We start from the raw sequence: 26,600 nt of genomic DNA, 5'->3' as shown, positions 1-26,600 counted from the left end.
ATAATTAATGATTGGCATCAGTTACTGTACGATGAATAGATAGATAGACAGACATAAAGGCTTAGAAGTGTCATTTATTATAAAAAACAAATTCAGTAATTTATATTTTTCATTTAGGCAGATCAGCTCCTCCCACTGTAATCACATCATCAGTGAAGTTCCTCCCACATCAGCCACATCATCAGTGAAGCTCCTCCCACTGCAATTCACCCATAAATGCTGTAAATTCCCATCAGCTACAAGTGAAGACGAGCATCAGCGCATCAGGAAGAGCTGAAATCTGCAAAGACTGAGTTTATTAAAGAGGACAGTGAGAACATGAGTGATCCAGAACCCTGCAGAATGAAACACACTGAAGATCCTGAAGAACAAAGAGGTTGGTGTTTATTCTTCATTCATTCATGATGCTGAAAAACATTCATGTTAGAAACATTCAAGCACTTCATCACTTTTAGATAAACAGTTAAATTATGAAATGGTTCAGAATGTTCTGGGTTTTTCTTCAACAAATGTTCAGTAAAGGGAGGTTTGAGAAATGTTTCTATTGATTGTCAACATCAGATCAAGCTAAATACTATTTTAACTTTTATTTTACATTTATTTTAAATCTGGATCCCAATTTGCAACAACGTTACCAGAATTTTAGAAGATTCTTTTTGCAGTAACGTTGATAACAGCGTTGATGAATCAGCACTGTAAACCTTTTTAGTAAAATAAATATCAGTCTCAAAGTTGGTGTCAAAATATGGCAGTACTGTATATTTTAATGTTAATTTCATGTTAGATAATTGTTTCATTGATCAAATATATTTAATAGTTCTTGCTAAAGAAACATGGGATTCGGGATGTTTTAAAGATAATAATTGGAAGATAAATTTACCTCACTCATGGAAAGTTTCAAGGACATATAATCAGTTTATAAAAAGGCATCAAATTATCATAATATTTTATAGAAATTGTCAACTTTCTAAGATTTCTTATTTCATTGAATTATTTTGATGAACTGAAAATTTTATTTAATACATTTTTCGTTCATGTCAGACCTGATGGAAGAGAGCGAGGAGAGTGAAGAACTGAGTGAAGTGAAGGAGGAGAGTGAAGAACTGAGTGAAGTGAAGGAGGAGAGTGAAGAACTGAGTGAAGTGGAGGAGGAACATCATGTCAAACCTGGAGAAAAACCTTTGAGTCGCTCAAAGACTAAAAAAACATTTTTAAAGAAAAGAAGAGCCAAGAAATCTTTCACCTGCACTCATTGTGGAAAGAGTTTCACAACGAAACAAAGTCTTGATGTTCACATGTGGATCCACACTGGAGAGAAGCCATTTAAGTGTGATCAGTGCGGTAAAATATTTATTTGGGCATCAAACCTGAAGACACACCTGACAGTTCATACGAAGGAGAAGCCACATTCATGTTCTGTGTGTGGAAAGAGTTTTTCAGTGCTGTCATATTTACATAGACATGAGAAAATCCACACTGGTGTGAGAGAGTACATGTGCTTTGAGTGTGAGAAGACATTTACTGCAGCGGACAGTTTAAAACGGCACCAGAGAATTCACACTGGAGAAAAACTTTACAAGTGTTCACACTGTGACAAGAGATTCAATCAGTCAGGACATCTGAAAAGACATGAGAGGATCCACACTGGAGAGAAGCCGCACACGTGTGATCAGTGTGGAACGAGTTTTGCTTTTAAAAGTGACCTGAAGCGACACATGAGGATCCACACTGGAGAGAAGCCGTTTAAGTGTGATCAATGTGGGAAAGATTTCAGTCAATCTTCAGACTTTAAACGACACATGATGAACCACACTGGAGAGAAGCCGTTCTCATGTGATCAGTGCGACAAAACATTTATCTGTGCATCACACCTGAAGAAACATCTGAGAGTTCATACAAAGGAGAAGCCATATTCATGTTCTGTGTGTGGAAAGAGTTTTTCACTGCTGGATAGTTTACGTGGACATGAGAAAATTCACACTGGTGTGAGAGAGTACATGTGCTTTGAGTGTGAGAAGACTTTTACTAGAGCTGAACATTTAAAACAGCACCAGAGAATCCACACTGGAGAAAAACCTTACAAGTGTTCACACTGTGACAAGAGATTCAGTCAGTCAGCATCTCTGAAAAAACATGAGAGGATCCACACTAGAGAAAAACCTTACAAGTGTTCACACTGTGAAAAGAGATTCAGTCAGTTAACAGATCATAAAAGACATGATATGATCCACACTGGAGAAAAACCTTACAAGTGTTCACACTGTGGCAAGAGATTCAGTCACTCATAATCTCTCAAAACCCATGAGATGATCCACACTGGAGAGAAGCCGCACACGTGTGATCAGTGTGGAAAGAGTTTCTCTTTTAAAACTCACCTGAAGCGACACATGAAGATCCACACAGTGAATAAACCGCTTAAACACAGTCTGAAATCACAGTAAGTAGTTTATTTTCATGTGCTGAGCAACAAAGTCTCTTCTGTGTGAGTTAGACACATCACTCTATAGCCAAATCTCTGCAGATATACCTGCAAATATAGTTATAATATTAAGCTTACTTACATTTTTATGACAGAAAGACTTTTGTCTCCAAATTGTGATTTCTCTAATGTCAGTCCTGGATAACAGACATCAATGACCATTTAAGACCATAATGCATTGTGGTATGTCATGTGACATAATATTGTATCAAAAAGAAGACCCTGAAGGAGCACCAGAACATGTGCAAAAGTGTCTCTTAAAATGTTGCTATTTTGACCTTTTCGGTCATTGGTGCACTTTGTAGCAATATCATGTGTCCTTTTGGATAACACTAATAAACCATTTATTATGTTTTTATATTACAAAACTATCTATTTGGTTTAAAAGATTACCCTTAAGCGATGATAGATAAGTTGTAGTTATTATAGTTATATTATTAACATTATTTACATAATTGTATGTTTTTTGCCGTATTTTTGCTGTCATTCATCTTGATTTCATATGATTCGCATTCAGTTATCATTGAATTAAACTTTTGTAATGTTAATGGTCAAATCATGAATAATGTAATCATGTTGATTAATATGTCCACATTTGGTTTAATAAGAAATTTATAAATACAGCTATAAATGCTTAATTCTGGATTAATAAGCATATCTATAAGTATGAAATTAAAGTATGAAAATACAATTATTAAACCCATCATAGATATGCTTTTAAATCAAGAATAAAGCATTTATAGATGTATTTAAAAACTGCTTATTAATGTCTATTAATGCTTTATAAATGATGAATTAGCTGTTTACTAATGCTTAACTAATGATTAATAGCGTGCAGTTATTATAAAGTGTTACCACAAACACAAACAATTTAAAGGGTTAGTTCACCCAAAAATGAAAATTCTGTCAGTAATTACTCACCCTCATGTTGTTCCAACCGCGTAAGACCTTCGTTCATCTTCGGAACACAAATTAAGATATTTTTGATGAAATCTGAGCCATGTCTCACTCCTCCATAGGCTTCTATGTGAACGAAACTTGCTGGCCCAGAAAAGTTATTAAAGAGATCGTTAATATAGTCCAAGTAACTCCGGTGGCTCAATCTTAAGTATATCAAGCGACGAGAATACTTTTTGTGCGCAAAAACAAACAAAAATAACGACTTTATTCTACTATTCATTTCCTTCTCTCTGGGCCTCGTAGTGTTTTTGCGCTGCGCGTCTGTGTTGCACGTCATCATGCATCACACACATGACCGCCGTCGGCCAATAGTGAGCCTACGTGGTGACGTGTAACACAGACGCGCTGCGCAAAAACACTACGCGAACCAACTAGAGGCCCAGAGAGAAGGAAATGAATAGTGGAATAAAGTCGTTATTTTTGTTTGTTTTTGCGCACAAAAAGTATTCTCGTCGCTTGATATACTTAAGGTTGAGCCACTGGAGTCACTTGGACTATATTAATGATCTCTTTAATAACTTTTCTGGGCCAGCAAGTTTCGGTCACATAGAAGCCTATGGAGGAGTGAGACATGGCTCAGATTTGATCAAAAATATCTTAATTTGTGTTCCGAAGATGAACGAAGGTCTTACGCGGTTGGAACAACATGAGGGTGAGTAATTACTGACAGAATTTTCATTTTTGGGTGAACTAACCCTTTAACTCCTAACAGACAGTTTACCTGTAAGTAGGCTAAATAAGCCAAATATGAAATAACTTTAACTTATTAAATAAATAAACACACAGAATTTAGAAAATAGGCTAGATATAATTTGAAAATACAAATTATGAAATACAAAACGAAATAAATAAAATAAATAGAATGCCTCAAGAAATCTCTCAGATTTCACATTCAAAATAGCTTGCTTAACAGGCTATGGCAAAAAGGAAATAGCCTAAATATAGCCTACTAAAAAAAAATATTTAAAAAATAAAGTAGCCTACTTAAACAAATGTGATCACTGGGCCTTGCATTGCTTACTCCATTGCTTACTCCAATTACTGTTGGGACCAAAGTTATTTTTATTATATATTAATGATATTCGTAAAGTATCTTAAGTATTGAATTTTGTATAATTTGCAGATGATACAAACATATTTGGTCCAGGGGAAAGCTTACAGCAACTCTTGGAATTAATCACTTCAGAATTTAATAAAATTAAAACATGGTTGGACATTAATAGGTTGTCAATAAATTTGAGTAAAACTACATTCATGGTATTTGGAAACTGTAAGTCAAATCATCAAGCACAGATACAGATAGAGGGTGTTAACTTAGAAAGAGTACATGAAAATAAATTTCTTGGAGTGATCATAGATGAAAAGATTTGCTGGAAGCCTCACATAAAATACATCAAAAACAAACTGGCCAGAAGCATTGCAGTTCTAGCAAGAGCTAAGCATATACTGGATCTTAAATCTCTTGTAGTAATGTTGTGTAATCTTGTGTAATCTCTCTTCGCAAATATAGGATACACCACCGTCTTCCCAGTCTGTGAATCGGTCAGAGCAGCTTTGCTTTTTGGCTGGTCGTGGCTCATCCTGCGCTGTGGTCAGGACCTGGTCAAACTTCATCTTTTGGATAATTTCTTTTGCACCTTTTAATTAGAGTGTAAAAATAAATTACATAAATAAAATAGCCTTTAATTCGTAGGCTATTAAAATGAGTTTGTTTGTAGTTTACTCTTATTCAATTACTTTTTAAAGATTTGTATTCATTGACATTTATTTCTTCATTCTTGACTTTATTAAACTTATTCTTATGCGAATAATCTATTATTTGTGTAAAAGGTCTGTAATTTGCTTTAGAATATGTCTACAAACAAATTAAATTACACAGGGTCAATTTTGATTTCAGTTGGACTCTAAATATTAGCCTGTTTACTTTGTTAGCACATATTACTAGTCTTGTGGTGAACAATTAATCCGTGCAAGTTAATACACAGAAAAAAATTGTTTGCCGTGGTAATCTTTAATCAAAGTCTGAAAAGTTACTTCCGGTCTGGAATGGCGTTCCTTCTCTGATGATGTAGGTTTGATGGCTTGGTTTGGGAAACGCTCCCCTCAAACCGCTCCCCTCAAACCACTCCCCTCAAACCGTCAGTCTGCTATGAGCGAGAGATGGAGAGGAGGAGCGCTGACACTAAAACCCTGCCCTCTGTTCAATATTCCGTTTCACTGGGAAATACGTCACAACACTGGAGAAAAGTTGTGTGCAACCTCCGGTTCACAGGGACTTTAAAACAATATAGCCAATATATAACCTATTATTTCATATTACACACCTCGGATCACGTCATCTCTTGCATCTGGGCACAACATCCGTAGCAATCGCATTTTGGGAGTCAGAAAAGTTGCAGTTCTGTAGATCATGTGGAGGGGATTTTCTGATGTGTCACTAGTGCCCATCAGTTCTTCCACATGTGAGACACACACACTGGCAACTTCAGAGAGCAGAGGCTCAAGGGATGCTGCTTGGCAGTGCTCAAGGAGTCTGACGGACCATGGCAGCGCAAGTGATGCGTTTGGAGAGGAGTTTTCGGACTCGAGGTTGTTAGTAGCCTCTTTAAATAACTTGAGAAACGCAACGACTGTTTTCAATTATCTGTGCAATTTTGTCATACTGGTTATTGGCCATCAACAATGTTGAGATCTCCTCATACTGTTGCATTATTGAATCCATCATATTCCACCTGGTCTCGATGGATTGTTCGAGGGATGTCTTCAAGCTGTTCTGCTGTCCTGAATGTTTGAAATACTTTACCAGTTTTTTTGCACTGGTCAACAGTTCAGACAGCTCGGGTGTCTTGGCCAACACATCTGGGGCAAATGCGCTGGACAGGATGATGTTCAGGATATGTGCATTGCAGTTCAGCCTGGTGTACCCACGCAGAGCGGCAACTATGTTGGCTCCGCGATCAGTCACAAACACAACACGGCCAATAAGCAGTGACGTGTCTATTCCAAATGCACAGAGTTTCTGGAACAGCAAGTTTTTTATGTTCTCTCCTGCCGTTTTCGAATGGAGCCGCGAGTAATGTAGGAGTCCGGTCTCGAGACCGATTTCTGCTTTCTCGGACTCGACTCGGACTTGTTCCTTCAAAGACTCGGCCTTGACTCGGACTCGACCCTTCAAAGACTCGGTCTTGACTTGGACTCGGCATAGGCGGTCTCCTCCCCATCACTAGTCCACCTGAATACATACCACTAGAAAATTTTTATTTGCTCTGCATGTCCTAACTATGATTAAAAAAGTCAGGGTGGGCTTAACATGTTGATGACAGAGCAGCACTGTTGAAGCAGTTTAGAAAAAGAGGCAGAAGATGATGCATGTGTTAGGGATTTTTTTAATGATAGTAAAAGCATAGTCCATATTAAGACGTTAAGACTGCTCCTCTAAACAATTCCCAATCTAGCTTAGTCTGTAGGCCTAACTGTTGATTATTAACTGGGGTGATATTAAATCATGAATATGAAAACTGACATGTTTTTATGGTCTTGGTCTCGACTCCTAAAGACTCGGACTTGCTTCCTCAAAGACTTGGTCTTGACTCGGACTCGACTGGATTTGAAAACCAACGGACTCGGTCTCGACCCTTCAAAGACTCGGTCTTGACTCGGCATAGGCGGTCTCGTCCCCATCACTGGGAGCCGCAAACAATGTTCTTGAAACAAGAACAAAATCGTCGTTTGTGTAATGAATGGTGCTGGATATGAATGAAGTCTTATGGTAATCCTCAGTCCATATATCCGTTGTAATGGCACACCCATACATCTCAATGATGGGCTTTATCTCCATTGCCACAGACGACTGCAGGGCCTGTGCTTTTCCCTCAACATGTCGAGACACAGTGGTTGGATGTGGCAGAGCATCTCTCACATCAAATGTACCATATTTACCTGCTGCATTAACAAAGTGCTGAACAATGTCAACAAAGCCTTTCCCGGCAACAAAGTCAAACGGTCTGATATCTTTACAGCTAAGTGCAACACATTTTTCTGTAGTTTCTTGCTTAAAGGGGGGGAGGGGGGAGGGGGGGAGGGGGGTACAATGGTGTTTCACATATTCAGAGTTGTTTACACTGTTAAAGAGATGGATTCTCATGCTAAACATGGGTAAAGTTTAAAAAAAAATATTTTGGACGAATAACAGAGAATTTCTGTGCCTAAAATCTTACTTCCGGGTTGGTACAAGTTTCGGCTGGGTTTTTTTCCGATCGTGGATCTAATGACGTAGATCAAAGTGGAACTCCTTATATGAGCATTTCTCTCGGAAAAGCTCGCCCGCGCACATCCATGCGCTTCAACAGGAAATCATCGGCAGCGCTGCATAGGATTTGTTCAAGAATGTCTCTTCAAAGTATTTCGATGTGAGGGAAAGCTTACCGTGTTCAGCTTTCCAAAGAACCCAGTGTTACAGGAACAGTGGATGCAGTTTGTTTTTCCGGGGCAGCAACGGAGTGTAGGAAGTGCGGTTATGTGTTCTGGTCATTTCAGTGACGAATGTTTTATTAACAAGGCCCAGGTCGACGCTGGATTTGCAAATCGTTTGCCACTAAAACGTGGAGCGGTCCCAGTGATAAAAGACCCCCTTTAATGTAAGTACAACTGGATCAGATTTTTGTCTTTTGCTGGAAAGCTACCGCTTGACTCTATAGCTCCGCCTCCAGGAGCTCGGCTTTTTCCGGAGAGAATCGGAAAGCTGTATTTTTCTTTTATAAATATAATAAAACTAAACACTTTTTGGAGATATTAAGGATGCACTACTACTCTATAGGTACTCAAGAATAACATGAGATTAGGTGAAACTGTGCATTTTATGTACCCTTTAACGTGAGCAGGAAGTGCTGTATTGGAGAATGAGAGCTTGCTTTGACCAGAGAGAACTGTGCAGGTATGTCGCCTCAGGGCAGAGGTGCCAGATTTATGTCCGTTATAAATGAACACTTTTGCACATTTATCGCAACTAACAAAGTTTAATTCTTTCCCATTTTTTTCCGTGACAATTGAAAATTGTTTCCAGATGTCTGACTTGCCTTGGTCATGTAAACAGACGCTTTAATTTTCTTCTCAACTTCATGTGTTGACTCCATTTTTATTGCACGCAAAATCCCACCGATTCCGCGGGTCTCCCGCAAAATTTTCAGACCGCCCACAGCAAAGGTAAAACCGCCCGCTCCCGCGAGATTTGCGTCAGGTCCCGCGGGAGCCCAAACCCAATGCAGCCCTCTTAGTTCATAGTAATTGTTCTGACTTCATGAAGCCTCATGGTGTGAATGAAACTTCAAACTGACTAGAACAAACTCTTTGAAATGTATAAATGATACTGGATATCAAGGGTGAAACTGTTAATAATATAGACAGACAGCAGTCTCATTCAGTGTCAGTCATGTGTGCAGTGAAATATAATTTATTAGACATTTAAAAGCTGTATTCAGAAAATTAAACATGGAGAGATCAAAAGTAAATTACTAAAATAATGAACTGATTCCTGATTCAAGCAGAATCAGCTGAAAATAAAGGACAATAACAATGAGACTTAAAGAAAGAGTTTAATCATTCATCATATGAAGCAAATACAAAAAGTAAAAGTGAAGGAGAATGAGACATCTTTCTCTTTACTGACTTATAAGAGCCAAATCATCTCAAGAGAAGAAGAGAAGAAAAGAGTACAGTTTCAAAGATACATGAAAATATATCTTGCATTTCCATGGAAGAGTAGAAGTGGAAGAGAAACTAGATGTTCTGATGAAAAACAATGAAGAAAAATTTATTTCAGATTCATGCACACATTTTCTAGCACCCTTTCAGTTCATCTTCTGTAGTAAAGGACTTCAGCACTGAAACACACACCGCCGTGTCTTTTCTGCTGTAATATTACTAATGAATCTTCTCCTTTGTGTGAATCTTCAGGTGTCTCTTCAGGACTGACGCCGAGTGAAACTGTTTACCGCACTGATCACAGTTAAATGATCTTTCTTCAGAATGAGAAGAAGTGATTTCAGAGCGAAAGCCTGAGCCACTTGTTCCCAGTGTGAACTCTCATGTGACGCTTAAGAGATGACTTACAGATTTAGTGCATTTTTAGATTCTGTTTTCCTTTCTCGTTCATCAGGTCTAAAAGAAACATTAAATCATGAGATTTCAAATGAGAGACAAACGTGGAATGAAAAGTGAAGCTCAAAGTCAAGATCACTGATGAGTTCAATAGTCATTTTAATATCATCAAATCTGGTCAACAACTGATGTGCACGATTATGATCTATTTTAATGTCATGAAGATGATTTGTGTTATAAATCACTTGATTGGTCATGAAACTAGAACAGTGCAAAAATTTCTGTCAAAGCAATAAATGATTTACATACAAGACATTTAGTCTTGTAAATGTAAGAAAAAACTTCCAAAGGACTATTTTACACAATTGACTAATCATGGATTAATCGCTTCAGTTCAAAGTGTCCAGAAATGCAGAAATAGAGGAAGTAGCAGAAAAGCTAATGTTTCATTTAAAGTAATTTTAATCTTTAATGCTGGTTTCACTAGTGCCACCAAATGCTCTTAAATGGGAATTTGCAGCAGCTCAAAGTTTATAAAGATGAACTACTTACTGTGACCTCAGACTGCAGTGATCTGGTTTCTCCACTGCATGGATCCTCATGTGTCGCTTCAGGTGAGTTTTAAAAGAGAAACTCTTTCCACACTGATCACACGTGTGCGGCTTCTCTGTGCTGTGGATCCTCTCATGTGTTTTCAGATGTGATGACAGATTGAATCTCTTGTCACATTGTGAACACTTGAAAGGTTTTTCTCCAGTGTGAATTCTCTGGTGCTGTTTTAAAAAGCCCACTGAAATAAAAGACTTCCCACACTCAAAGCACACATGATCTCTCACACCAGTGTGGATTTTCTCATGTCTATGTAAAATTCGCAGCTGTGAAAAACTCTTCCCACACACAGAACATGAATGCGGCTTCTCATTCATATGAACTGTCATGTGTGTCTTCAGGGCTAATGCCCACATAAAATTTTTCCCACACTGATCACATGTGAACAGCTTCTCTCCGGTGTGGATATTCTTGTGCCGTTTAAGATGTGCAAATTGTCTGAAACTCTTCCCGCATTGATCACATGTGAACGGTCTTTCTCCAGTGTGGATCCTCATGTGAGCTTTAACATTTTCTGTGTGTGTGAAACTCTTCCCACACTGAGTGCATGTGAACAGTTTCTCTCCAGTACGAACTCTCATGTGAACCTCTAGTTGTTGTTTGCTTGAGAATCTCTTTTCACAGCAATTACAAGAGAACGGCTTCTCTCCAGTGTGTCTCCTCATGTGAACATTAAGACATTCTCTGTATGGAAACCTCTTCCCACACTGATCACATGTGAACGGTTTCTCTCCAGTATGAACTCTCATGTGTTTCTTAAGTAGAAATGATCGCAAGAAACTCTTCTCACAATAATGGCATGCATATTGTGGCTTCTCTCCAGTGTGATAACTCATGTGAAACTGAAGACTTTGTTTGTATGCAAAGCTCTTCCCGCATTGATCACATGAGAACGGCTTCTCTCCGGTATGAACTCTCATGTGAATCTCAAGATTTTGTTTGCGTGCAAAACTCTTTCCACATTGATCACATGAGAACGGCTTCTCTCCTGTGTGGATCCTCATGTGACATTCTAGACTTTGTTTGGTTGTGTAACTCTTTCCACACTGAGTGCAGGTCAAAGATTTCTTGGCTCTTCTTTTCTTTGTCTTAGTCTTTGAGCGACTCAAAGGTTTTTCTCCAGGTTTGACATGATGTTCCTCCTTCACTTCACTCAGTTCTTCTCTCTCCTCCTTCACTTCTCTCAGTTCTTCACTCTCCTCCTTCACTTCACTCAGTTCTTCATTCTCCTCCTTCACTTCCATCAGGTCTGAAATGAAAAGGGGGGGGGATTTAAAATCAAATAAATTTTTATTTGAACAACGACACAATTACCTAATGTAATATTAACATTAAATAATAGAGAATACTGCCATAATTATGGCACCAACTTTTAGATTGCCATTTGATTTATTTTACTAAACTTCTTAATATATTAAAGGCTGGTCAAACTAGACTTTTTCTTCCATTGACTTCCATTTATATGCATGTGAGTGTAGGACACTTACATCTGTATCAGGTGAAGACTTGTGGCCAAGATTTCCGCATCAGTTAAATTCAAAGTATTTAAAAAAAGTAGTTAAATTAAAGTATTATTACTGGTATATAAATCATTCAATGGCCTAGGACCTCAATACATTGCAGATATGCTCACTGAATATAAACCCAACAGATCACTCAGATCATTAGGATCATATCAGCTAGAAATACCAAGGGTTCACTCTAAGCATGGCGAGTCTGCTTTTAGCTATTATGGTGCGTTCACACCGGACGCGTTTAGAGCGTCAGGCGCGAGTCATTTCAATGTTAAGTCAATGCAAAGACGCATCACGCACGTAAAAAATTCCTGCGGCGCGAATGAGGCGTTTAGCGCGGTGCGGTAGACGCGAATTCGCCTCATTCGCGCGTCAAGTTTGCGCGAATTGAGCGTCTGGCGCGTTAAGCGCGAATGATTTTATTAGTGCTATTTGTGCATTCACACGTTTGACGCGAATTCGCGTCTGCCGCCCCAGTTGAAAAATCTGAACTTCTGCGTCAATTCTTGCATGCTGCTGTCACGTCGTGAAGTAACAGTTTATAATGTTATTTTATGTGTGGCCTCAATAAATTTTTTTGTAATAGGACTAAAATGCACAATAAAGCAAACAATAAAACATAAAACTCGATTTCAATATATGAGAGATACTCGTTTTGTATTGAATGCCATTTATTCCATATTCTAGATTATATGAAACATTATTAATCTAATGTAAAGACAACAAACACAATTTAGTGTATAAAAAAAAATAATCACAGGACAGGTTTCAGTTTTGAAGGCTGCAGCTCCATTTATTATCAAAACAAAAATAAATCACAGATTAGGTGTGGGCGAGGGTGAACCTCGCGCCGGGCTGTACAGCGCAGGCTGGTCAGGCAGCGACCACTCGAGGCCGAGGCTTATACGGCCTACGCTGTCCTCGTCAGCGTCCTCACCGTTAGGTCCACCAAACCTACCTCCTGAAGCAAATTGTGAAACTCCTGAAACCCTCCGGAGGGTTTGGTGGACCCGAGTACAGCGACGATGTCAAGTACGCAGCTGTTTCTGCTCTCCAGAGCATATACGAGTGGTGATTCTCTCGATTAATGCTAATGCTCGATAAACATCTGAAAAAGATGGCCGCCAACAGGTTTCGAAACTTTTGCCTCTGACGTGCGTGACGCGCATAAATTTCGCTTCAAACTTTTGATTTTACGCGCGTCAATTTCGCTCTTGACACGCGAATGCACAGAAAGTGGTCAAGCGTATAACTAGATGCGGCAGGCGCGAATTTGACGCGCTGTTCGCGTCCGGTGTGAACGCACAGTAATGCTGGAACCAGCTTCCAGAAGAGATCAGACGTGCTCCAGTAGTCAATTTCAAATCTAGACTCAAAACACATCTGTTTAGCTATGTATTTACTGAATGAGCACTGTGCCAATGTTCGTCCGACTGTTTGTACTGTATTTTATTTTTCTAAACTGTTTTAATTATTCTTATTTATTTTTATTATTTTTATTTCTTCTATGCAAAGCACTTTGAATTGCCATTGTGTAAGAAATGTGCTATATAAATAAACTTGCCTTGCCTTGCCTAAAAGAAGACCAACTCATTGCAGTCAAGTGGAGTAAATTGGTATTTTTACATTTAGATGTATTATTATTTGTATGTTGAATTTATCTAAAAAAAAAGTGTGACATTAAATCAAGACCTTTGCAGAAATTTCACATGCTCACAGTCGAGTGTGAACACAGCTTATCTAGTTTAAAACTAGTTAATCTTTATTAGCATTGTGTCCTACATGTTTCACTCAAACCAGCTATCAAAATGGCTGAAAAGCTAAATTCGAATTTCTTTGTTAAATATTAGCAAAATTCAAACTATATTAAAATTCTAAAGGAAATACTTGATGTTAAATGTAAAAAGTACTGTACTGTTTTTGTCAGCAGGCCTTTTCCCACCATTTTTCAAATTACATCACAAAAGCTAATTTGATGCATGTGCTGTAAAGCCTTGCTGATTAAACATTTCATTCGCATTCATTCTCGTGCTGATGCGCGGTTTCTAACATGCTTTTTTCTGAGTGCAAACACCCGAAGCGCACCGGCACTAAAAGCCTGTCGAACAGTGCCTGGTTACTGGACCAAATTATCTTTTTTCGAGTCTCATTGCGCTAATACTGTCAAATACACACAAGGTTTACATAAACACATTTCGTTATGTCTAAAGTGTAGGCTAAGCAATCATTTGAGAGAAAATCGGGTGCTTGTCATATGCCTGTATATTAGATGCATGTCTGTCTTAAAGTGACAGTAGCCTAATAGTAAACATGCTTGTCCTTTAAGGGATAATTCACCCCAAATTTTTAATTCTGTCATTATTTACTCTCTAATGTTGTTCCAAAGCTGTATTAATTTCTTTCTTGTGCTGAAAACAAAATATATTCCAGACAGTTGCTGGTCCCCACTGACTTCCACAGAAGGAAAAAATATACTATGGAAGTCACTGGGGACTAGCAACTGTCTGGTTACCCGCATTTAGGGATGCACCGATCCACATTTTTTCACTTCCGATCCAATCCCGATACCTGAATTTGGATATTGGCCGATACCGATACTATTCCGATTCCAGAGCTGTGTTTGCTTTAATATTATTATTATTATTATTATTATTATTATTATTATCATCATTATTGTTTATTTTATATGATGCTGAAATAAACTTCTCTCAACAAGCAAGTTGTAATGCAAAGAAGATGATCAGATTGTCAGCTCTCTCTCTACATGATTAAATTACTGAAATTACCCCTATTGTCTCAAGATTCCGCCGCCAGGACGTGCAGACCAAATGGCGCCACAAACGGCGTAAATCAGCGACTGCCTATCTGAAAACACAGATCTCTCACTTTTGAATCAACAAAACCCTTCTGTTTCATTGCTTGGCGAACATCCGCTGACAAATCTCGAAAGCACCCCCGAGGGATCTTCTTAGACACTGATTTACATTGAGACACTGATTTACACGTCAGAAAACAACAAGACTTTGTCCGACCAGATGCGCTGGCTGATAATCTCATCAAATCCAACACACACACACATAGGCAAGAGAGCAAAAGTTCAGCTGCGAGCGTGAACTCTCAGCCTTGGTCAGCACACACACACACACAGAAACACACACAGATCCTACCACGTGTGATCAAAATCATTTTGTACAATGTTTAAAATGTATTTTCTTGATGTGTGCATGATCCCTTGTCCCAAATATTATGCCTATATAGCTTTATTGGTGTGTAATCACGTTAACGTAAACACGTTAAAGGGGTCATATAAAGGTACATGCACTTTTACAAGTTGATTGTACTGAAATGTGTGTTGGCAGTGCCTGTACACAACCATCATAAAATGATAAAAATCCATCCAGTGTTTTTTTTAATCTTCTTATATGTTTCCCCCCAACTCAAATCAAGCTGTTCGATTTTGTGACGTCACAAAATCGATGCCCCTCCCACGATTGCTGATTGACAGTAGCGTTTCAACACAGCCTCACCCTCGCTCGTGAGCGAGCTGTCAATCATAGCCCGCGCAGACCGGCGCATCATTGTTGATAGCTGGAGCACTGAGCAGAATGGCGTCTAAGCGATTGTGGTGTTCTGTTCCTGGGTGTAATAAGGAACACAGCAGTCATGCTGATGTTCCTAAATCCGTACAGCTGAAGACGCAGTGGCTGAGTTTGTTTTCGAAGGGAATATTCCCCACGATCAACGTCAATGCTTTCATGTTTGCGCGAATCATTTCACCAGACTGCTTTACAAACGAGGGTCAGTATAAAGCTGGTTTTGCTAAAAGCTGTTCCTGAAAAAAGGATCAGTACCAACTATTCGTGTTCCTGCTTCACCTCCAGAAGAACTGAAGTGAGTGTAACGTTTTATTGACCTTTATATTAATATTTATATTAATCTTTGCAAATCGCTTGCACGCTTCACTATGAATGCAGCTAATTTTTCACTCAGGTAAATAACGGCATGTTTTCTATGTATGACGTTCTCAATATAATTCATAATCCCACGTTTATAATGAACAACGCGTTATGGTTATTGTGTTAAATTATTTCACACGGTGTCCACACAGAACAGAGGGGCGGGGTGAGCAAAGCTCATTATCATTTAAAGACACATGCACTTAAACGGAGTGCTGAAAACAGAGCTGTTTTTGACCAGGTAAAATGAGTGTTTCTTACAATACTAATGAACATTTTTAATTAAAGTTGTAACGGAAAGCAGATGATCAGGTCTGCCTTTGTGTTGATCAATCAAATCTAATCAACAAACAAAAGGTACTGATTAACCCCTCAAAACAAAACAACAGTGTTAGCAGATGCTCGGTCAGGTCCCCTGAGTTAATCTCATCAACTCAAGAAGATATTCACACTGAAAAGGAAGGACAAAGTTCGCCACGCGGTTCCACGTGTGCACGACTCTGCATACACACACACAAAACACAGACTCCTTATCATGCCCGACCACTTGTGGTCAAAATTACCTTTTTAAAATGTTTAAAATGTATTTCTTGCTGTGCTTATGATCCTTATACCCGAAATACGATATCTATAAGCTTTATTGATATGTAATCAGTTTAATATGCATGTAATCACGAGAAATCCTGTTTCTTTGTGTTGTTGACTAACAGAATTGTCATTCGCGGTATTGTTTTGTTCAGAAGAACACAACGGTGTTGAATATTTAGCACAGAATATTAGAGGATGCATTATTTGATTAATACCAGTTTTATAAATGTTTATGAACGAAGTTTATTCCGCCAGCATTAGTTAGAAGAGGCGTGTACCTTTCCAAATGAAAGGACATGACCACAATACGTCCTCCCAGGCGATTGGGTCACGCACGCAAGGGGGCGTGACTTGAGCTCCTTCAAAACACAGCGGGCTCTCTCACCTCCCTCTCTCTCACCTCGCTCTCATCCTTCCTCCTCTTCTACCGGCGCGACGCTTCCCCGAGGAACATCCCGGAAGGCCTCGGACAAACACATGTTCGAGTCGTAGCAGCCGTTCCTTTGCAACTAAGTTATATTTGCCTCTTCCTTCACGGAAGATGAAGACGAACTTTCTCGGTAACGTTACATTTCAGTGAGCCTTTTCAAGCTTCCCGCGACACCGGAAGACGCAGTCGAAACAGGACCTCGTCCGCGCTTTCAGCATCAACCAAACAGAGAACAGACTTGCAAGTATATTTATCTGATAAAAGCTGCTTTTCTGGGGTCCGACTTTTAGGTTTCTGTATGTAACAATTACTAGCTTTTCCCTTCTCTCTATTTCTTTCTTTCTTTCTTTCATTTCATTTTATTCTTATCACGTATGTTAATATTGTTTAAATGTTTGTTTGTGTTTATTGTTTGCATTTTTACGTACGTTTCTAGTCGTAGCTCATATAATCTTTAGTCACATTTATTAAAATCCATTTATACTTTTCACTGTCTCTGTGTTTGAAAACCCACCATTCTAAAGTCAATGAAACAAAAGATCTTAAGCTACAAGCTCGATATTAGACTACATTCAGTAGTTTTAATTAATAAACTCAGAAGGTTTGATGTCCGTGGCCAGGAGATCAAACTTTCTTGGAGTTTGTAAAGAGATAACCCTTCTTAACTGTGATAATCTCACCGTTATTCGCTGGACGAATAACGATTAGATCAGTTACAGAACCAGTTAATCTCTATAATTGATAAAATAAATGTATATGCGACTTATGAATTATGACCATGAGTCATAATTATTAATATTTCCAAAATTCCCTATATTATTGAGCTAATTCAAATTTATCCAAAGTCGTATTCGCTATAAAGTATATTACAAACTTTTAGTTTAGACCCTAAAGAATCATATTATCTTGTACAAAAATGGCATTATATGACCCCTTTAATGCTCAGTAGTACACATACACTCACCTAAAGGATTATTAGGAACACCTGTTCAATTTCTCATTAATGAAATGATCTAATCAACCAATCACATGGCAGTTGCTTCAATGCATTTAGGGGTGTGGTCCTGGTCAATCTCATGAACTCCAAACTGAATGGGAAAGAAAGGTGATTTAAGCAATTTTGAGCGTGGCATGGCAGATGGGCCGGTCTGAGTATTTCACAATCTGCTCAGTTACTGGGATTTTCACGCACAACCATTTCTAGGGTTTACAAAGAAATGTGTGAAAAGGAAAAAACATCCAGTATGCGGCAGTCCTGTGGGCGAAAATGCCTTGTTGATGCTAGAGGTCATGGAGAATGGGCCGACTGATTCAAGCTGATAGAAGAGCAACTTTGACTGAAATAACCACTCGTTACAACCGAGGTATGCAGCAAAGCATTTGTGAAGCCACAACACGCACAACCTTGAGGCGGATGGGCTACAACAGCAGAAGACCCCACCGGGTACCACTCATCTCCACTACAAATAGGAAAAAGAGGCTACAATTTGCACAAGCTCACCAAAATTGGACAGTTGAAGACTGGAAAAATGTTGCCTGGTCTGATGAGTCTCGATTAGGGCTGAACGATATATCGTTATCGTATCTATATCGAGATATGAACTTTCAAGATATTACTATCGAAAAAAGCAACGATATAGACGATATAGAAGTTCCCCTCTCCGCGCTCGCCCTGCATACAACTCTGGCAGTCACAACAAACATCAGTTTTACGAGTGCCCTTGAATGCACCGCTAAAGCCAGCGCGCACACACTACCAGGGACATGGGAACTATATTGCGTTTCCATATCAAATATCTGATATTCCGATTGTCAAATACATGCAAGTGGAAGTATATTGTTGTTTAAACACCTTTATAACGACCGCGTTAGTTGAGCTGCATGCACGATGGGCGCCGCCGTGTTAGTTTGTGCCGCAGACCCAGTTCAGAGAATCAGATCTGTTGGATTTACAACCTCTATGTTTACAACACGTGAATTCATCCACTTCTTCCGAAATACTTAAAAGTAAGTGGCTGGTGAACTGGGAATAGAATAGAGTAAACATTGAAGTTACTTACACAATGGCCCTCATTTATCAAAAGTGCGTACACCAAATTTCCAGCGTACACCTGGCGTACACCCAAAACCACGGTGACTTTGAGATTTATCAATATGGACGTTGGCGTACGGCACGCTCAAATCCTACGCCAGCTGAGGAGGTGGTGTACGCACATTTTGAGTGCGGGAATGCACAGAAAAACAATTCCTAACACCACAAAACGCACTGACAAACTAAAAGATATAATATATTATGACCCACTGTAAAAAACAACAACAACATAGTAATTATAAACTTCAGTGTTTATTTTTGTGCAACATGGACTTCAATGTTTAATTTGTGTGAATTTGCCAAAGCATTTCAATTGAAGGCATATGTATTCCTTAAGTTGCGAGCCTGTGCGCTTTACCTGACGATTCAAGCCTTGTTTATACTTTCGCCTGGCTCCGCAGCGCGAGTCTCCGCAGACTGCGCGCGCACCTCCCCAAACGGACGAGGCGTTTATACTCGACGCGCTCGCCGTTGTACTATTCTTTGAAACGATGGTTAGGCCAGGGTTAGGCCCGGCAGGTGTGCACGGACTGGGTTTAGTAATGAAAGGCTTTCAATGACCAAAAAAATAATTCAGACTGACAAAATAATAAAAATGCCATTCTTCTTATTTTAAATAATAATAATAATACAAATAATAATAATAATAATAACGAAATTCTTCTTCTAAATAACAATAAGCGTCATTAATAATAAAAATCTAGAAATCAATTTTGTTTCTTTCCATTTCCCTGGTTTCGCTTTCTCTTTCTCAAAGAAGTTTCTCTTCTTTGCCGTCTTCCGTGTGTCCATGGCGTAAAATGAGGGCGTGGGGGAGCGGAGACTTGAATATATAGGGGCGTGTTATTCTAATGACGATCGATTTCAGCCGCGGCATTTATCAAGGGCAGGTATTGCGTACACCAGAATTTCAAAGGTACGCACAGCTTCATAAATCAGGCGATGAGAAGAGTGTAAGCATAATCTTACGCCAATATATACGCCCATTTCTACGCAAGATTGATAAACGAGGGCCAATGTGTATCTGATGTGAATAAAACGTGAAGAAATTATAATGGAAAGGATTATTATTACCACTTCCATAGACATCAGTGTGTATTAGTGATCGGCCGATAAATCGGGCCGATATTTGCGGGTTTGACGTGTATCGGCATCGGCCGATACGCGGCTGCTGCGTTCGCCGATAGTTTTTTCCCGGCATTATTTACAGACAGGCGTCCGCAGGCAGCTCTGTGTTGCTGGAGACGCTGCAGTTCACGTGCAGCCCATGCACTGCCCCTCCCACACTAGCAGAATGCTGGAAGCCTCTTCAAGACAATGGGAAGTTTTAAACTTTCAAAGCATCTTTTAACTGTTTGACTTAGCTGAAATATTGCCATACACTTTAAAAGTGGAAACACGTTGCTCTATATGTGAAAAATATAGGAAAAATATATATATATATTTTTTTTTGAGGTGGGGTAGTGCACTATAGGCCTATGTGCCGCAGCCTAGGCTTTTGTCCTTCATTACATTACTTTTACTTTTATACTTAAATTAGGTTTGAAACCAGTACTTTTACTTGAGAAAAGATTTTAAACCCTATTATCTAGGGCTGTAATCTCCCAATTAATGATTTGGTCGATACGTTCTGGCTCGACCAAAATTCTGATTGGTCGATTTTTTGCCGCATTCATTTCATCAGTTTTGCCGCGTTCATTTTAGCAGTTTTGCCGCGTTCATTTTCATCAGGTGGAAAGCACTAATTGCTAATGGGAGTGTCTTCAGAACACCCCCCTTGGTTTCACTTCTTTTGGATTAGCCCAACCCACTGGAGAAGAGAGACAGATTGAAGAAAGTAGGCTACTAGAAGTTTTGCTGAATATTATTTAATTGTGAGAGCGTTTAATTCATAGTCAGTCAGTCAGTCAGTCAGTCTTCTTCTACCATGTCAACTAAGACATCGGCAGTGTGGCAGCATTTTTTTTTTTTTAAAGTTAATAGTCTATTCGTGTCTCAGCCGCGAAGCTGAGCTCCACAGAGCGGCTGCACAGAGTCGCTGAAATGATAGTGTCTGTCAGTTTTTATAATACATATGACAAAAACAATTGTCTAAATTAAGTTGCATATTCCTCAAAAGTTCTTGTGATGATATCACTAGCTGACAACATAGTACTATTTTCGTAAATCATAGGCTCTGATATTGCGCAGGTGCACGTGATGCAACGCTGTCAGAGCCGACAGACTCGTGTGTCAGACTCATTTCAGCGCAAAATAATTAGGTCAAAAACGATTTAATATACTACAAATAGCCTACTAGTTTTTTATGTTTATTTATAATTCATTTATGTGGACAACAAGGCAAGTAATGCGCACAGTGTGCAGCTAATTAATTTAACGTTTTTTTTTCCTACCGTAATGTTTAGTCGATTATTAGTTGAAAATTTCAGGACTTCAGTCGACCAAGATTTTCTTTGATTGATTACAGCCCTACTATTATTTATACTTCACTTGAGTAATGGATGTGAAAACTTTTGACACCTCTGTTCACGGGACTCTTATGATATTTCATATTTTACACGCAAGACACTGACAAATGTAGTCAAATTGAATGACAAGTAGGGTTGGGCCGATAGACGATGCCTTCGTCCATCGCGATGCCTGACAGACATCACAATGTTGAGCCGGCATCGCGGCATATATATATTTTGATAATGACCAGGCTGGGATGTCAAAATTAGCAGTGCTAGAACAGACATATTGTGTGCGCACGTGAGACGCCGGCGTGAGCGAACACTCCTCAGCAGTGGAAACAAAAGAATAATCGTATTTATGGCCATACAAATAAGAGTACATCTTACAAAACGGTAAAGTGTCTATTTTTTATGTGTGTATACATTCAAAATAACTACAAAAAAGAAAAAGAAAAACAACAAAAGAAAACAACAGGATGCGGGTTCTGCCGTCTCTGTCTCCTTTCTGGCGCACGTGTCCCAAAATCAACCAGAGCACAGCGAATAGACTACATGACGCACAGACTTAAGAAATATAGATATATTATCTATCTATAGAAACCTTTAAGTGTCTACTTTTTTATTATTTGACGATATAAGTCACCAAGTCAGAATAAATAGCCTAGCATTTTTTCAGATGATAAAGAAAACACGACTCATAGTCTGGAGAAAGCGGTAGACTGTTATAAATTATTATAAATTATTTCGTGGACCCCACTTTGAGAACTAGAGGATGCGTTCCTTCCATTCGAATGGGAACTTCTGTTATTTATGACATACAATACAACATTGATACAACGTTCCTTACAAATCTGGTTTTGCTCACGTTTCTCAAACCTCCCTTTACTCACCATTTGTTGATAACAAACAACATTTGTACCCATTTCATAGTTGAACTGTTTATCTAAAAGTGATGAAGTACTTGAATGTTTCAAACATGAATGTTCTTCAGCATCATGAATGAATGAAGAATAAACACCAACCTCTTTGTTCTTCAGGATCTTCAGTGTGTTTCATTCTGCAGGGTTCTGGATCACTCATGTTCTCACTGTCCTCTTTAATAAACTCAGTCTTTGCAGATTTCAGCTCTTCCTGATGCTCGTCTTCACTTGTAGCTGATGGGAATTTACAGCATTTATTGGAGAATTGATGTGGGAGGAGCTGATCTGACAAAATAAAAAATAATATCAGTTCCTGAATATGTTTTTATACTAAATATCACATCTAAGCCTTTATGTCTGTCTGAAGTAAAGTAACTGGTGTATTCATGAATTTATAACTTATGCTATGGCTAACCAGAACACTCCTGCTTTTTCCATTACAATATCTCTAGAACTAAAAAAAAAAAAGTATATAAAACATCATATTGTCTTCCAAATATTGACAGAGGTCAGAAAAAAAAACAGTTGAAAGCATGGACACAAAAATAAATGAAGAGTTCAGATGCAAGATCTAGAATGATCATCTTTATCAAGCTTGCATATTTAAATGCAGTAATTTCACTTAAATGGCAATGGAAATTACCTATTAATTGTCATTTAAGTGAAATTACTGAACTTATATATATATATATAACATTTATATTAATATAAATATAAAAATGATCATTCTAGAAGAAAATTTCAGATGGCACTTACAGCCTTTTGCATCTGAACTCTTCAAATGTATCTTTGTGAGCAACAAATAGGCTACAGTCTGCTGACACCAATGAAATGAGCTTTAAGTGTCAATTTACAGGAGATCTGAAGACATCAGCATAATAAATGAGGTGAAAACAGGAACTATTGTCATGAAATAAAGAGTGTTTTCAGCAGATCTGTTAATATTGATGAGCCTCAGACTATCAACACTCATTCAACAAGCCATTCAGGATCATCAGCAGATCATCTCACTTTATTCTGAGTGTCTGCTGTTAGAAACACATTATTTGAGTCAGGATACATGATAAAAGCCTGTGAAACTGCTCTATTGAAAGATAATACTGTTGGTTCTCACAACATGATAAAGATAAAACATAAAAAAATGTAAAAAAAAAAATATTTATTTAACCTCATCTAAATAAGTACAGCAGCATCATGTCAATGTCTAAATATATATTTTGATTTTGTAGTACATTTATTGCACTATGTTATTAGATCAAAACCGACAATGATCCTAAAAATTATAATCCTCATTAAGCTCAATGTGAAGTATTTAGACGTACCAGTGTATTAACAATATGAAATAAAACGGCAGCATCAATTCCCCTCACAGGTCTCAAACTTTAACTCTTCACTCGACATTCAGTAACAGTTCTCACTCCAAACATCGAGACAATCACACAAACGAACACAAAATCGCTCAGGTCTAAATGAACTCAACATATTCTCCTCATGCTCGCTGCTGCTGCACTAAATGTTTATTTCAGTAGGAAGACGCCAGAAAAGACGCACAAGTATCGCTGTGATTGATGAAAACACTACAGAAATGAGTCTGTCGCTTAATCAAACTGTATAAAGTGTGTGTGATGGAGTGTAAATATGAGAAATACCGTTAACTGCTCTCCTCAACTTCTTCTTCTTCTTCTTCTTCTTCTGGTGTTTAATGGCGGACTGGCAGACCAACATAAATGGTGCATTCCCGCCACTTACTGATCTGGAGTGTGGAGTATACTTGGCTTTGGAAGAAAAAATATATTCTATTTATTATTCCTGTTTTATTTAGATATTTAAATAATAATTCATGAATTCTTGATTGTCTGGACCCATTTTTTAACAATACTTTTATTGAAATTGTATCAACTTCCATCCATAGTAACTCTTGAATTAGCTGTTGTCTCTCTCTTTCATATGCAGTACTTTCTAAAAGAATATGCTGCACTGTTTCTAAATCCCCGCCTCAACTTCTTCTTCTTCTTCTGATATTTGCGGCAGACTAGTCTCTACAATGGTCTATTGCTGTCCTTCTCAGTTCATTTGAAGAATTAAAAAGTGCAAAAAAGTTTTGTTGACTATTAGTACATTAATGATGATTATAAATATCTTGAAATTCCAGCTTCCGACAGCTCTGAGTACATGAGATTTCTTTCATTAACAGTCCATTAGTGCATGGCTCACAGTTTCTACTTCTCCACATGCTTGTTTTCCAACCATCCTTCCTAAACCTATATTTATATGGCTTTGAGGTTTTGAGGCAATGAAATTATGCATGTTAGGTGATTACATGAACTGATTTAATGTTTGTATTTAGCAACCTTTGAAACATGTGCTGAATATGTCTGTTGATGCATAGCTGCCAACTTTTGAGTTTTGCTTGGAGTTAGAATTATGGAAATACTATACAATATACACAATTATTTACATGGTACAATTTCAGTTTTTTTATTATTGCTTGAAACAAATTTCATGATTTCAATTCAATTCTTGTGATTTGATTTAATATTGACTCATTTGGATAAATATTAGGTACACAAGATAGGCGTTAATTTTTCTCAAGAAAAAGTTCGTCGAGACAAACTTTAAGTTGGCTTGAGAAAGTTTGGACCAGAAAGTTTTTTGCTAGGTGGTCGCATAGAGCGTTCTGGGTGGTTGCTATGGTGTTGCTAGACGGTTGCAAAGGTATTCTGGGTGGTTGCTAGGCGGTTGCTAGGGTGTTGTTAGGTGGTTGCTAGGGTGTTCTGGGTGGTTGCTATGCTGTTGCTAGGTGAAAAAAAAAACTCACCTAATGCTGTAAACATACAGAGAGCCCTATCAGCTGGTAGTATTATTTAAGGTAAAAAAAGAAAAAAAAAACTCAAATTAAATATAATGCATTTTTTTATTATTATTATAATAACAACTTTATTTAATTATATAAGTAAAAATAGTAATATAGTACACATATTTAGCAAAATACTCTCTATAGCTCTTTTTTTCTGGCCAACTAACGTGCTATATATTATGGTCATTAAATGGCTTATGGGGTAAATGTATTGTGACATAATTGTTCTGCAGCTGTTTTATTGACCCTTTCCGCGGTTGAAAAACACTGATTGATCGATATTATGTTTGAGAAATATACATTTCGGTAAGTTGTACTGTATCTTTCAACAGTGTTCATGTTTATTTACTATTAGCTAGTAGAGATGATCGGTTCTGCCGCTAGGGATCTGTCACGTCACATTTACAAGCGCCAAACTGTATTTATTGCTTGAATTTCTTAATAAAATCGAGAGAATCTGAGAGCTGAGATTTTTTTTAATATCATAAGTAACCTGCTCTGTCTAGTCCAGGGGTCTTCAACTAAAATCGCTTGAGGTCCAGTAAATGAACCCTCCTCACCAGCTGAGGTCCGGACAATTATATACCTAAAAATATGAATTGATGGGTTTTACTAGACTAAAGAAATGAGTGTAGATAAAAATAAATAAATTGTTCATTGAACAAAATATAATGTTATGGATAAACATGTTTTCCTTATGTATAAGCAGATTTAAGTAATCCTTCACAAAACTGATCTCATTTTAATGTTTTTCTGTTATGTCCTTCAAGTTGCTTTGGTACAAAATATCTGAATTCAACCAGCAACAATGTCTGACAAAAATATAAGAAAGGAAACTGTGCAAAATGCCTCATCTCTAAATATGCACTGAACATACATTAATTTCAACATTAACAACTTAAAAGGAAAACTAAAGTTTTTTTTTTTTTTTTTTTTTTTTGGCTGAACTGAGATTAACAATCACAATCAACGAACGCAAACCTCCCTGTTCAAATAAATCAGAAATCTCATATCCCATTTTATCTTAATTTGCATGTATTGTCTCTACTTAACTAAATGTATCTAATGTTGAACACTGCTCTCTTCAGTGCTTCAAGTTGCATTGGTAAAAGATAATCAGCAATATCATTAAGAAACACAGACAGGCAAAAATAGTGCCACCGGTGTTGGAAAAATGAAAAAGTGCAAGAAACCCTTTATCTCTTATTTTGTACTGTTCCTTTAAGTCCATAAAAATGTAAATAACCTCTTATGAAATGTTAATAAAATTGTCTAAAATCCACTGTATTCTCAGTGAACACTCATATGCTCGTTGTTGGGCGGTGAATGAGTGAGAGGACCCGTGTAGATCGCTCATACTGGGCTTTGAGCTCATTTATTTTCCGTGCCCTCACCTTTCTTCAGAGTGTCTTAGTTTAGCTTCGTAATGACGTTTAAAGCCGAACTCGGCAACTCTAGCGAACTCTAGTCACTTCTTCGATGATTTCCCTTTTGTTGTCGCATGTTTTCCCCACGAGCTCCCCCTACAGCTGTGGTGGGGCGTATATTTCACAACACGGTCGTAAAAAACTCACTTGCGGCGGCCTCCTCCCCCTCTCTACCACTGCTCATGTGCGTTTGTTTTGATTGGAGCAAGCCAACTGTAT

At 38.1% G+C, this 26,600-nt stretch overlaps 1 protein-coding gene across 1 annotated transcript; it reads right to left on the bottom strand.

Moving 5' to 3' along the window:
- Positions 1 to 54: 54 nt before the first annotated feature.
- Positions 55 to 23,822, bottom strand: LOC308695169 (uncharacterized protein; the record flags this gene model as incomplete). The annotated part of the gene is made up of 4 exons (XM_081373180.1): positions 55 to 289; positions 10,088 to 11,393; positions 22,200 to 22,382; positions 23,747 to 23,822. 4 exons carry the CDS (start codon positions 23,820 to 23,822, stop codon positions 256 to 258), a joined length of 1,599 nt encoding a protein of 532 aa, XP_081229306.1. The 3' UTR covers positions 55 to 255.
- Positions 23,823 to 26,600: the final 2,778 nt, after the last annotated feature.

The sequence above is a fragment of the Scardinius erythrophthalmus genome, assembly GCF_964197995.2.
Source record: "Scardinius erythrophthalmus genome assembly, chromosome: 1".
In the NCBI taxonomy this organism is placed as follows: Eukaryota; Metazoa; Chordata; class Actinopteri; order Cypriniformes; family Leuciscidae; genus Scardinius; species Scardinius erythrophthalmus.
The sequence above is the reverse complement of the archived record's forward strand: the minus strand, read 5'-3'. Positions and strand labels throughout refer to the sequence as shown.